At 38.1% G+C, this 13,898-nt stretch overlaps 1 protein-coding gene and 1 long non-coding RNA gene across 2 annotated transcripts; both read left to right on the top strand.

Annotated features, from left to right (window-relative positions):
* Window positions 1-2,262: 2,262 nt before the first annotated feature.
* On the top strand, window positions 2,263-5,966 carry LOC141485218 (uncharacterized). Its single transcript, XR_012467100.1, has 2 exons — window positions 2,263-3,803; window positions 3,862-5,966. It is a non-coding gene; the product is annotated as an uncharacterized lncRNA (long non-coding RNA).
* Window positions 5,967-8,193: 2,227 nt separating this feature from the next.
* On the top strand, window positions 8,194-11,834 carry LOC141485202 (uncharacterized). Its single transcript, XM_074181458.1, has 2 exons — window positions 8,194-8,464; window positions 8,528-11,834. The coding sequence occupies exons 1-2, from the start codon at window positions 8,310-8,312 to the stop codon at window positions 9,231-9,233; spliced, it is 861 nt and encodes a 286-aa protein (XP_074037559.1). The 5' UTR covers window positions 8,194-8,309; the 3' UTR covers window positions 9,234-11,834.
* The last annotated feature ends 2,064 nt before the right edge of the window (window positions 11,835-13,898 follow it).

The following is a 13,898-nucleotide window of genomic DNA, read 5'->3' as shown; positions in this document are numbered from 1 at the left end:
GCTCTGAAGGAGTTAGATTTTCAATTATTGAAAATTATCGACTTTAAATTGATGATAGACACTACCTTGCACTGACGTGTGGCCAAACAGCCCGTAACCGGTCTGCAAGTGTGTTCCAATAATTGAAAATCTATTGCGGCAGTTGTGTAGCCAACGGCATATGCAGGAATAACTTCAGTTGAGAATCCTGCACTGACACCTGTCGGATATAATCCAACGCCCTGCGTGGTATTAGCCAGGGGAGTGGTTGTTTTCTGATGGGTGTCAGTCCATTAACTCACACTGTAAGGAGTTGAGACTGACCTGAACGAATTGTTCCCTCAGATGATTTGATTTATAGCCAGTCTTCCACTGACTTTATGTGAGAAACTCTATAATTGCCTGTTTTTCTTCAGAATCACGATAATTTGAACGAATATTTTTGGAATTTGCTTCAAAATATTATTTTTCTCTAGTACAAAAAGTGGATTACTTTTATACTAGTGCAAACAAATCATTGACCTATGCTATGCTTTTGTCCGTTCGTATACAGTGAAATTTATATAAGTCGAACCAATTCTTGCACTGCTTTGCCTACAAATCGAACAAACGTGGTTTTCCAACCACGCATTGTAAAGGAATGGAATGTCCAAAAACCTCATGTTCGAGCCCCAAAATTGCCACATTTTCAGTTTTTTTTTACACCTGCATTTCATACAAGTTGAAAACGAATGTTTTTCACTCATTGAAAATGAAACATGGTTTTACTTTACTTCCAAATTTTTAAAATTTCGGAATTTACTTCACTCAAAAGTGAATCCTAGGTTTCTGGGATGTGGGTTGTGAAAGTTCGGCGATTTTTGTCCAGCTCCAGGTACTCCCAAATTGTTTTTTTCAAGCCACTTCTCTTTTACTTGCCAATAAATCAGAATAATGCGCCGTTAAAACTGTGAGACAAATCCTGCCGACTGCGCCAGAAGTACATTATTTTATGGAGAGCGACTTTTTGAAAAAATAATTCGATTTCGAAAAAAACTTTCACAAACTGAATTTACATGTTCACTGTAACAACTCAAGATTACAAAAGCCAGAAAATTTGCTCTTCAACTGCGTGATTTCAATTTTGACTGAAAATTTGAATTATAGCGGTAGACAAAATGTATATTTACGTGATTAACACGACTAGTTAGCGTATTTACTCTATTGCCTGGACTTTGATTGGACTAGTATTCAGTTGTTATACCAGCTGGTATTACGTAATGAACCGACTAGATATTTATTTGAAAATGTAAGCACACCGGTATTCCAACTGTAAAAATATTACATGGAGGGGACGAAGCTCGCCCTGCCACCAGAAACTTCCTGGTCGAGAGGCGAAACAATGCCATTATCTTAACGGTTCGACGGGGAAGCATTACTCACCGCAATAACGAAAAGAAATGTCCCGAACGCGCCTCTCGCCTCTTCCTAGGCTCACTCGATTATCACCCCCTAAATTTTCGCGTCAAACACCGAGAGTGGCCGTGACAGTGTTTTATTCGGTTTTCATAAAATGGGAAACACGGACGTGTCAAAGGAATGCAGTGGCGCAGATGCAAACTTTAAATTCGGCGCAACTTGGCCATGAAACCCTATTGAGCATACATTTTTTGACGGAACCCTAGCTAGTTATTTCGATAATTAGTGTTCACCTAGTAGTTTGAGTATTTTCATGTTACGACTCGAAAAAAAATTATGATAGAAAAATAATCTATATAATGTCACAACTATTTAATGTCAAAAATGATTATTTTTCACATTTTTTCTTATAATAGTGCCAACATTAGGTTTTACCTCCAACAGTTGGATGCGAGGATCCGAAGCTGCATCCAGTCTGTTTCTGTATTTATTTTTTGCATAAGCGTAAGCTGTAGTCACAACTGGAAACAGAATTGAAATAGCCCATTCAAAAATTGTAGGGTATTCAGATCATCGACAGAGCGCTGGAAATCCCTGTGGCTCTTCTATGCAACCCCAGAGTTTCACGGACCACTATTTAGGAATCTAGGATCTATGGTACCAATCCTACTGGTACTAATAGTTAAATTATTTGCAAGTATGACTTGTTCACGAATAGAAGAGAAATTGCGTGGTTCAGTTATGGAGTATCTTATCAATTATTATATTGAAACAAATTAATTAATTAACTGTCTTAAACAAATTTATTTCCAACAATATTTCACTAATCACAAACTATTTTATTTACAACACTCAGCAACTAACACTTAATTTATTTCCACAGTAGGAGATTTGAGCCGGTTCTAAGCCTCCCCCCACCACTATGACGTATTAATTGCTTTTTTATTGGTTGTTGTTTGGTGAAGTCACTGTGATGTGACCTTGAAGGGTGTGGTGTATGGATTGTTCAGAAATTTTTTCCCGGTTCTAATCCTCCCCCCACCAATATGACGTGTTATTTGCTTTTTTTTGTTGTGCAGTGAAGTCAAGGCGTTGTGACCTTGAAGTGTCTGGTGCATGGATCGTTCAGATTTTTTTTTCATATGAGATTTTGTGTGTGTATGTGTGTGTGTGTGTGTGTAAGAGAATGCACGGTACAGGGTTTCATCATGTGCTTGTTTGTCTATGTACAAACATACGTCTGCATACTTCGAAGATCCTCCAAGTAATGAATGCTCCATCGGTGTGAGGGCACCAAGTTAGTAGTGGAGTGACGTCACAGCAATAACCGTTCAACGGCTAGAGAGCGACATGTTCACTCCACGACGTGTGGCAGAGTAATGCGTATTCATCGGTCTGCTCTCACCTCCCTCGATGTAGTGAAGGATGTGACGTAACGCCCCAGACTCGCCATCAATGGTGACACGCAGGCGGGCGAGGACTGTGCTAACGTCTGTCCTCTCCGAGAGCGCAACGACAATTGCTTGTTCGGCTATCGCTCTCGAAGCAGTGAATGATGTGACGTAACGCATCACCCTACCCCCGCTATTGATGGTGACACGCAGGCGGGCGAGGACTGTGCAAACGTCTGCCCTCTCCGAGAGCGCAACGATCACTGCTTGCTCGTGCCGGCAACTCGCATCAAATTGGGAGATGGGCTTGGCTGTGACGTCAGGCATCTCTAGTGGATGCATCGATGTGTCCTTACCTACCCTCACTCTCTACGGTGATGCGCAGGCGACGTGGATTATGGTATTTAAGAAGCGGGCGAGTGTTGGTTATGTCAGTTTCCATCGAGTGAGTTAGTGAGAACATATCATAGAAAATGTATTCTTGTGAATGTGGTAAATCTTTTACCCGTAGTGACAACCTTCGTCGTCATCAGCTCCAGAGTTGCCAAGGAGGGCCATCAGTGAAACGAGTGAGATTAGATGACGCTGCAGCACCTATGTACACATGTAATTGTTGTAATGTGATGATTCCATTGACTCAAGTGAATTCTCACAATAGAACTCTACAACATAAGAATAATACATGTGTTCAATTCAGTGATGGTGTTCAAATTATAAAGAGCGCCTTCAAACGTCGGATTGCGACATACAGGGTGCAGAGTTCCATTGTTTCCACCGATTACATGTTATTCTTTAATGAAATCAGGCAGAAAGTTATAGAATTATTGGAATCGGCCATCAGGGTTCACAAAATCATCAAAGTGAATATGGAAGTATTTGGGAGTTATATTCTACAAACACAAGACCTGAAGGAAACCAAATCATTTAATTCACAGAATAGAACAGTTGATCAATCTACTGATTTGAATTCCTTATTTGATGGATTTCGAAATGGGATTATCGCTCAAACTACAGAATTCCAGGAACGTGATTCAGGTAAACATTTCTACCAAGTTTTAATTGGATGGATTAGTAATATTGTTCTGTATTTAAGGTTGGACTTGTGAAAAAATCATGTTTCTGGAGTTGAACATTAATAAATACAGCCCGCTCAGTGGATGTTCATATGTGAAGCTGCCTGAATGTATCGAGCGTAGGAAGGCTGTGGTTAATGTCCGTAATGAAGATCAGCATTGTTTTGCATGGGCTATCACTTCAGCACTACATCCTGCAATCGATAGAACATCAGAAGTTTCATCGTATCCACATTTCAGTACAGTCATAGATGTAACAGGTATGAATTTTCCGGTAAAGTTGAAAGATATTGTGAAATTTGAAGACAAGAATGATATTTCAGTTAATGTGTACGGTTTAGAAAGTAAATTCGAGAAGGGTAAAATAATGTATGAAATAATTGGACCATTACGTTACTCTCAGAGAAGACTTAGAAGACATGTCAATTTGTTACTTATCACAGATGATTTCGGTAATAATCATTATTGTTGGATTAAAGATCTTTCAAGATTAGTTTCAAGCCAATTATCGGCTCATGAACATAAGAAATATTTTTGTGATGGCTGTTTATTATATTTTTCTAATGAACAATTACTATTACGTCATAAGATAAATGATTGTAATCACTTGAGTACTACAACACCATCAACCAATTTCAAAGTCAATAAATATGGGAAAACGGTACCTGAAAATATACTAACTTTTGAAAACTTTGAGAAACAAATGAAGGTACCATTTGTAGTGTATGCCGATTTTGAATCAGTACTGAAGCCGATTCAAACCACTAAACCAAATCCTGAATACTCGTATTCGATCAAGACATTCAAACATGAGCCTTATTCATTTGCTTATTTGATTAAATGTTCATACAATGATGATTTATCAAAATTTGTTTCGTATAGGGGTATGGATGCAGCCCAGAAATTCGTTAGCAAAATCGAAGATGATTTGAAAAATATTTATGAAAATCATCTCAGGTTTCCTATTCCTATGGATGTACAAACTCCTGAGGAAGAGGAACAGTTTGCTTCTGCCACAAATTGTGGCATTTGTTCCAAACAATTTAATGATGGCGAAGTCAAAGTGAGGGATCATTGTCACCTCACAGGAAAAAAAAGGTCCCCTGCTGCTCATTCATCTTGTAATTTGAATTTTAAATTGCCAAATTTCATTCCTATAATTTTTCACAATCTCAGTGGATATGATTGTCATTTATTCATAAAGGAATTGTATAAAAACAAAGATAAAGTGGATGTCATCCCACAAACTAATGAGAAATATATATCTTTCACAAAACATCTCTTTACACACTCCTATACGGATAAAGATGGTAGGGTGAAGAAGAATTATTTGAAAATGAGATTCATTGATAGTTTCAGATTCATGCCTAGTTCTTTGGAGAATTTAGGTGCAAATTTAACATCTGATCAGTGTATCGAGATGCGCAAACATTTCCCACAAATTGAAAATTTCAATTTGATGAGAAAGAAAGGTGTATTTCCCTATAGTTTTGTTGATGACATCGAAAAACTGAATCATCCAAGACTTCCAACCAAAAATCAATTTTATGATAAACTCAATTGTGAACATGTATCAGATAATGATTATGGGAGAGCTCAACTTGTTTGGAATTTATTCGAATGTCAGGATTTGGGTGAATACTCTGATTTATATTTAAAGTCAGATGTGTTACTATTATGTGACATTTTTGAAAACTTTAGAAATATATCTGTTGATAAATATAAATTGGATCCGGCACAATACTTCACTGCACCCGGATTATCGTGGGATGCCATGTTGAAATATACTAATATTGAATTGGAATTACTAACTGATATTGATATGGTTCACTTCTTTCAAAAAGGTATTCGTGGTGGAATAAGTCAATGTAGTGAAAGGAAACATAAAGCAAACAATAAATTTTTACCGGATTATAATCCAAATGAACCATCTTCATTCATTTCATATTTGGATGCAACAAATCTATATGGTCATAGCATGTCGCAACCATTACCAACAGGTGAATTTTCATGGTTAGCACCTCATGAAATTCTCAATCTTGATATAATGAATGTGGATATTGATAGTCCTTATGGATATGTATTGGAAGTGGATATACATTATCCCCAAGAACTTCATGATAAACATTCCGATTTACCATTCTTAGTTGAACGTTTGATACCTCCATATGCAAAATCGAAAGTTCCCAAATTAATTCCAAATTTAAACGACAAAAGAAAATATATTGTTCACTATAGAAACTTACAGCAAGCTGTCAATCATGGTTTGATAGTGATGAACACACATAGAGTATTGAGGTTTAAGCAATCATGTTGGATGAAGCCTTATATAGATTTGAATACTGAAATGCGTAATAGGTCTAATAACAAATCTGAAAAAGATTTCTACAAACTAATGAATAATGCAGTCTATGGAAAAACAATGGAAAACGTAGACAATAGAATTGATGTTAGACTCATTACACATTGGGAAAATATAAAAAGAACTATAGGTGCTAGTTGTCTCATATCTCGACCAAATTTTAAAAAATGCTCTATTTTTACAGAAAATTTTGTTGCCATTCAATTGGCTAGAGTAAAAGTTCATTATGATAAACCACTATATTTAGGATTTTCCATTCTAGAATTATCTAAAACAGTTATGTATGATTTTTTCTATGGATGTATCAAACAACAGTTTGGAGCAGATGCGTCCTTACTCTACACTGATACCGACTCCCTTATTCTCAAAGTAAATACAGACAATTTCTATGAATTTATCAAAAATAATATAAATAAGTTCGATACATCTAATTATAAAATAGGAAACCAATTCAATATTCCAGTGACAAAGTCAGTTCTGGGTAATTTCAAAGATGAATTCCCAAATGATCCAATAATCAGCTTTTACGGTACAGGTGCTAAAGCGTATTACGTGAAATCTGTTGATGGTGAACTGAAGAAGGCCAAAGGTGTGAAACGATCTGTTATAAAGAATGAATTGACATGTGAAGACTATGAAAAAATCATTGAAGAGGGAGGTATGATATTCAGGAAGATGAACTCGTTCAGAAGCGTATTGCATGATATTTACACTGAATTGAAAAATAAAGTCGCTTTATCGTATCATGACGACAAGAGATTCATCATTCCGAATACCACTCGAACTCTTCCATGGGGTCATAGCGATATAGAATTTTATCGAAATGATCCTAATGATAACATTCGTTGGGTGTCTGAAATCGTTCATTCTTTTTCTCAAGAGAGCGCCTTAGACCAACTAATCAATTTGTTGACTGTAGAGATGAATAATTGAATTATAATTCGAAGTATTATTGCTTATTCCTTCAAACCGGAACATTCTTATTTGTGATTATTTGTGATTATTGTATTATGTATTGTATATGTATCACTTTTACCAAGTTACTTAGATGAATAAAAAATGATAAAAATATTATTTGTTTCATTTCTATTTTCCTAACCAATTACTGTAAAGTATATAACATAATGTAAATGAAAGAAATATCAGTTTGAAAAGAATCATCGTAGAGTGCACAATGTCTAAAACAATCGATAAGTTTGGTAGAAAAAGAAAATTGGGTGGTAATGTCATTCGAGGTCCTCCCGGGATTGGTTTTAAATTAACAAAAGATGGTCATTATGACATGCAAAGAAAAATATTGAAAAATATAAGCGAACCAATTGACAAGAGTGATTGTGTAACTGTATCATATCTTGAGGGGGAAATTAACGGAACAAAGGAGGTTATACTTCTAGCCCTACAAGCTGCAATACAATCCACAATAGGTAATATTGCTCGCGATGCCCGTCAAGCATTTGACGATAAAATTGCAGAGGCTCGGATAACTTTCACTCGTAAATTTGACAAACTTACAAATGATGTGGACATAAAAATGTCTGACATAACAGCGTCTACAAATAAAAAATTTGATGCTATGTCAAACATAACAGGGACTACAATGAAAAAGTATGATGTACTAGAAGAGAGAGTTGAAGTTTTGGAGAAAAGCCATAAAGTCAGGCCATCAGGTGGACTGGGATATCCAGGACTGGACATTGATCCAAATGTTAGAATAATAGAACCAAAACCAAAACCAACAGATGACGTATTAATTGAACCAACATGGTGAATTTACTCCCGCGTGGTGGTGGGTGGGGGGCCACCGCGCCGGCGCGCGAAGCGCGCCGGCGCGGTGGCCCCATTACGCTCGCGCCGGCGCGCGAAGCGCGCCGGCGCGAGCGTAGCGAATTGGGGCGTAAGCCGCGCGTAAGCCCCCCACCGCGCCGGCGCGCGAAGCGCGCCGGCGCGGTGGCCCCATTACGCTCGCGCCGGCGCGCGAAGCGCGCCGGCGCGAGCGTAGCGAATTGGGGCGTAAGCCGCGCGGAGCGCGGCCCGCTTTCTTCCCACCATTGCTCACCCCGCCCACTTCCTACCATTTCTCGCCCCACCATATTCCAACCATTGCGCATGCACGCCCCCACCTCATTCCCTCCACTCCCAATGATGTTGATACCCCGAGGAGCACGTTCTTCTACATTCAGTACGACAACTCCAGTCATCCAGAGCAGTCCAGCCATACTCAACCAGAAGCAGTGTACTATACGACGAGGAGCTAAGTTTGAGTAAGTTAACAATGTACTTTAATTTTTTACATCTACTAACTTTGTATTATTTTACATTTTCAGAATGGCATCCAACACTCAGGAATTAAATAACGCTGTGGCATCCATCATGCCTATGACAGAGCAGGAGAAGGCATCCACTTCACGAGTTAGGTGCAGATCCACCAGCCCTGACTTATTCGAGGAGGAGGAGGAAGTCAGGCCTGTAAAGAAGGTTTGCCAACGACCTGCAGCGAAGGTTGGTCCTATTTCTAAGTACCGAGCTACTTGCAATAGGACTAATCCTTATGCAGGTAGTTGGTCGACCGCTCCAAACAGCTTAAGGCCCTCCACACCACCCGCAGCAGTAGTGGAACAACCTAGGGCGCCTTCTCCGGAGGAGCCACCAGTTGTATTGTCCCCATCGGAGGAGGCTCCCATCGTATTCACTCCGTCGGTGGTGCCGCTTTCGCCGATGCTGGCAACACCGGTGACGAATCCTGAAGTGTTAGTGCCACAAGTGCGACAGCCTATCGGAGAGGTTAGTGAAATGTTGGACAGTTTTCTACAGAGATGTAAGGAAGCAGAACATGCTTCTCGAGCTAGTGAGGCCGCGTTGGTTAAAAGGAAGCGCGAAATGGCTGAAATTGTTAACCGACGGAGGGAAGCAGAAAAAGTAATAGCCGAACTAGATCGGAAGTATGCATCTCTGGAGAAAAAGTGTGAAGCAGATACCTCTTCGATAGAGACTTATAAAAAGTTAGTGACTTTTATAAAAACTTTCCCATAGATTAAGTGTAAGTGTAGTAAGATTAGTTTTAGGTTAGTTAGGAATATTTAATTAAGATAGTTTTAAGTTTATGTTTGTAATTTTAGGAAATAAAAATAAAATAAAAAAAAAGAAGTGAAATTAAGGGTGTACATTGTTTTGGTTTGGTACACATTGAACAATGCGATGGTTGGAGCATTTTTCTTCACTTCGTCTCATTATTATTTCCTTTTTTTATTTCAATTACAAGTTCTTCTATGCAAATACCTCACATCAATTTTTGTGTTCTCTAATCTATTGTAAATAATCTCTTGGGAAGAAAATATGTTTCATAATGAAATCAATAAGTATATTTCATATAATTCATATAGTATTTTCAATTTTCTCTTTCATGGAATATAGCTCATGTCATTTTTGAAATTCATTCTCACTTAATCCCCTCTCCTCCCCACTCCTCCCCCACTCCCTTTCAAAAGTATAAAAGTAGGAATTATCTGTTGGAATATTCAGTTGATCAGCCACCTTCAACATGGAACCTGATTCAACTACTGAGCCGTACAGTGACCCAGCGCATCAACATCCTTACTGGGCTTCTATCCATGAAGGTTTCGTTACCTCCACGACTGCACCTCACTCGATGAATTATGATGACATAATTTATGATGATCGGATACAAGTGCTTCACGTTACTGGAACCGATCAAGCGGACCTGTCTGATGGGGATTATCCAGATCCCTATGATTGGCGGAATGATTACGAATGGGATACACAGTCCGGAAACACAGACGACGACGACAGCGATGACGATGATGACGGTGACGCTGACAATGAGTCCGATGATAGTCCTCCACCATCCCCTATCCTGATTGATGAAGTCCTGAATTCAGACGATGATATGTAATCGTTTCCTCATTTCTCCCATCCTTTCTATTCCTTTCCTTTCCTTCCACGGAGTACACACTTTTTGGTTGGTGTACACGAGGCACTGCGAGGTTGGGGCAGTGTCTTTTTCCCTCTCCCTTATTAGTTTTTTTTTATAATAATCACTCAGAGTTTCTAATAATAATAATCACTTAGAATTTCAAGAAAATTGTCATTCTTATTGCTTTCGAATTTCAAACACTGAATTGTTCTACATTTACACTTCACCCCCTCCTTTTTTTTCCAATATAAATAAAGCATCAATCCCAGTTCTATATCATTCTTCCACAATGTCGAGTGCTGATTCCACCACCGAACCGATGAGTGTACCAGAGTGTTCTATGACGAGTACAGGCCCCATCCAGGTACATAGAATAGATTCAACGTTCGATCATTTCAGTACAAATTTTGCACAAATGCTGCAACGTATCTATGATCTACCTGATGATTTCCCGGCACGTATGGAAGAAGGTATGCAAGAGGAAGTAGAGGCAGAGTTAGAGATGGATGTCAATGAGTTAGACGATGTAGAGGATAACGAGCTAGATAATTATGCTAATGATGATGCCATTAGTATATCGTCTGATTCAGATGATTATGAGGATGACATCATCAGTATATCATCAGATACAGATGATGATACAATCATCATTGTTTCTGATGATGATGAGGAGAGTTAGTCCATACCATTGCATGGATTAATAAAAAAAACAGCCCTTTTCAGGGCTACAATTGAAGACTGAAACAATAAAAAAATAGCTCTTTTCAGAGCTATCATTATACTTTCAAACAGAAACAGGTTCATACCATTGTTAACATTATAGTCTCAAACAAAATGTATGTATGTAAAAGTATTCATCATTATATGCATACAATGATTGACAAAATGCCAACTTCAACTTTCATTTAAAGTAGTACTCATCATATGCATAGATATTCAATGACTATCAAATTCCAAATATCGACTTTTCAGTCAAAGTAGTAATTTATTTGTCATATAATGTATAGATATTCAAAGACTAACAAATTACTTAGACTTTTATTAGTCAAAGTATTCATTTGTCATATAATCTATGAATACTAATACAACTAACTACTGTTTGTGTGAATAATGTAGCCCTGAAAAGGGCTGTTGTTTTTTTGACCAGTAGGTCCACGGTTATTGTGCCACAGGTTGGACATTATTACATATAATACATGTAGATACTCGGGTGAAGTTTGTTAGTGGCCTCTCGCAAGCTTCACACCAATTCTGTCCCATTTCCATAATTGAGACAGTGTTGTGGGTGTTGACATGGGCATACCACCCTCCATTATTGTTTCTATGCGAATAAAACCGAAAGCAGCACCAACATAGTTTTTTGTTCTCTCCATCTATTGTGCTGATCAATACGTATGCATCCATTGCACAATACAAATCCAAGGGATCTTCCAGTGTCTCACTGACATTGAGCGTTCGCATACCGATCCTCAAAGCACCATCGCCTTCAGTTGTGTCAGCTTCTATCCCTTCATCATCTCCTTCTTCATCCATGACCCTCTCAAACTCCATCACGTCATCATCTTCGTCGCTTTGGTTGGCCTCGTTTTCAACTTCGTCTATCTCATCTTCATCGACTCCAACATCTTCTGCTTCAACTATCACTTCCTCTAGCGGAACATTGACATCCTCATCATCTGATTCGTCTATCCAATTGTTTTCATCAACAGCAGATATTCTATTTAATGCAGCATTTATTTTTGCAGAATTCATCTTGTTGTTGTTTGCTCACAGTTGTAGAGAGTGAATGAATGAACTCTAGGTTTGCAAGTCGACTTATATAGGAGGTGATGCGACTCCCACTTGACTCGTTTAGAGTGGAATAGTAGGAGAAGTTATCCCACTATACTTTCACATGATGTTGATTTGTATAAATAGAGATCGTAGGTGTAGGAGAGAGCATTCAGAGTTTCTGTAAGTCATCTCTTAATATTTCTAATCGAATTAGTAAAATGCCGTTTCCAAAAGAGTGGAATGAAAAACCAAAAGTGTGTGTCTACCCAATGATGATTGCAGGGGCTATTGTGTGCTACTTTTGTCAAATAAGTAGACCTAAGGATTCAATCAATCCATGTACTGGTATGTGTAGTGATTGCGTGTTGCGGATTCAACTATCGCCTCCTTCTCATCCACCGAAGCGAACAAAATCGGATTATCATCAACAACAGTTACAGTGTCTGAAGTGTTCCGAACCTATAATATTTAACAATATAGGTATCTGTAGAAATATTTGCGGTACCTGTGCTGCCGTTCCAACTCCACTGCAACGTTGTTTGCGTTGTGATACATATTCCATGAATTGTTGGAATCATGTATGCAATGCATGTAGAAGTACTTGGGATCTGTGTGAGAAGGTTGGTCAACTCTACCCCAATAGGAGAATCCATTTTTTTCAATGTTGGTGTTTGACGCACGAGCAACAACTATTGAGGAATAGAGTCAAAGAACGTTCCACATCCACAGAGACATATTAACATTTTTCATTTTATATTTTTTATTATCGTTATTGTCCTTCATTATTAATAAATATATATATATATATATATATATATATATATATATATATTTTGAATTTATTTGTATTATTTTCTAACATTTAAAAATACATGCATGCAACACAAAGTTTTCCTCTTAAATGACAAAGATTGTTACATGCGTGAATAGTTCAGTGAGAGAGCGCATGTGCCAGTTGATGAAAGAGCGCATGCGCTAGTTTATTTTCTTCTATAAATGGTGAGGTCTCAGTAACATCATCACCTTTCCTATCCACATTCTATTGCTATCACATATCATTCCTCAGACCTTAATAATCATGAGCTCTATGCCGCTATTGATTGCTGAAGATGGTTCACCACTTGTTGATATCGATCAGACTGATTTTGAAAATATTCCAGTATTACATTTATCGAGTCAAGATTCGATAAATGATTTTGATATTAACGACTTCGTTAACTTTGCAGATGTGCCAGAACCAAATGAGCAAATTATTATTGAAAATCCGATCGTTTCGCAATTATCATCACTCAAACACTCTTCATCTACCCTTCCTCTTGGTGTTGATAAGAAATCTAGAACAATCAAGAGGAAGGTTACTAAGGCATCTTCATCGATTGTCACTGACTTTAAAGAAAAGAAAGAATCCAAAAGTGTTGTGCGACAGAAAAAACCCGCAACGAAAAGTGACAGATCGAAGAGGAAGCCAAAAGGTACTCCTAAAGAAATGAAGAGTGATTTGAAAGCTGAACCGCTATCTTCTTTCAGTCCCCTCCATCGGTTTGGGGAAATGAAAAGGAAAGCAAAATACCGTCTTGTAAAGGCACAGATGACTATTGCTGAACTTGAAAAGAGTGAGCGAGCTATTAATGCTAATAATGAAACTCTTGAAGCATTAGATGCCAAGATTGCATTAGCGAAGGTTGAATTGGCTAGAATGTCTAAAGATGCTGATGAACTCCGTTCAAAAATAGGTAAAGATAAGCAATTCCATCAACGTTCGAGAATGCAAGCTCAGGCTGAGCTTGAGGAGTCGACTAAGCTTTATGAGACGGCATTATCAGTGAGAGATAATTGGCAAAAAGAGTTGGATACTGCATTTCAAAGTGACGGCGATTAGTTTTGGGAATGATAATGTGTTTTCAATATCGTGAGTTGAAAAATATAAGCGGGAATGGAGTATACAATTAATTTGGTTTGGTATACACAGAACATTGCGAATGGCTGGGGCA

The sequence above is a fragment of the Leptinotarsa decemlineata genome, unplaced genomic scaffold (assembly GCF_025532065.1).
Source record: "Leptinotarsa decemlineata unplaced genomic scaffold, Ldec_3_MD MMD2_tig00026314_RagTag_RagTag, whole genome shotgun sequence".
In the NCBI taxonomy this organism is placed as follows: domain Eukaryota; kingdom Metazoa; phylum Arthropoda; class Insecta; order Coleoptera; family Chrysomelidae; genus Leptinotarsa; species Leptinotarsa decemlineata.
The sequence above is the reverse complement of the archived record's forward strand: the minus strand, read 5'-3'. Positions and strand labels throughout refer to the sequence as shown.

What these genes read in the sequence shown, in the direction of transcription:
- LOC141485202 (XM_074181458.1), top strand. Translation starts at nt 8,310, where the DNA reads ATGCACGCCCCCACCTCATTCCCTCCACTCCCAATGATGTTGATACCC. An exon ending in CGACGAGGAGCTAAGTTTGA is followed by an intron (nt 8,465 to 8,527) that starts GTAAGTTAACAA and finishes TTACATTTTCAG; the next exon opens with AATGGCATCCAACACTCAGG.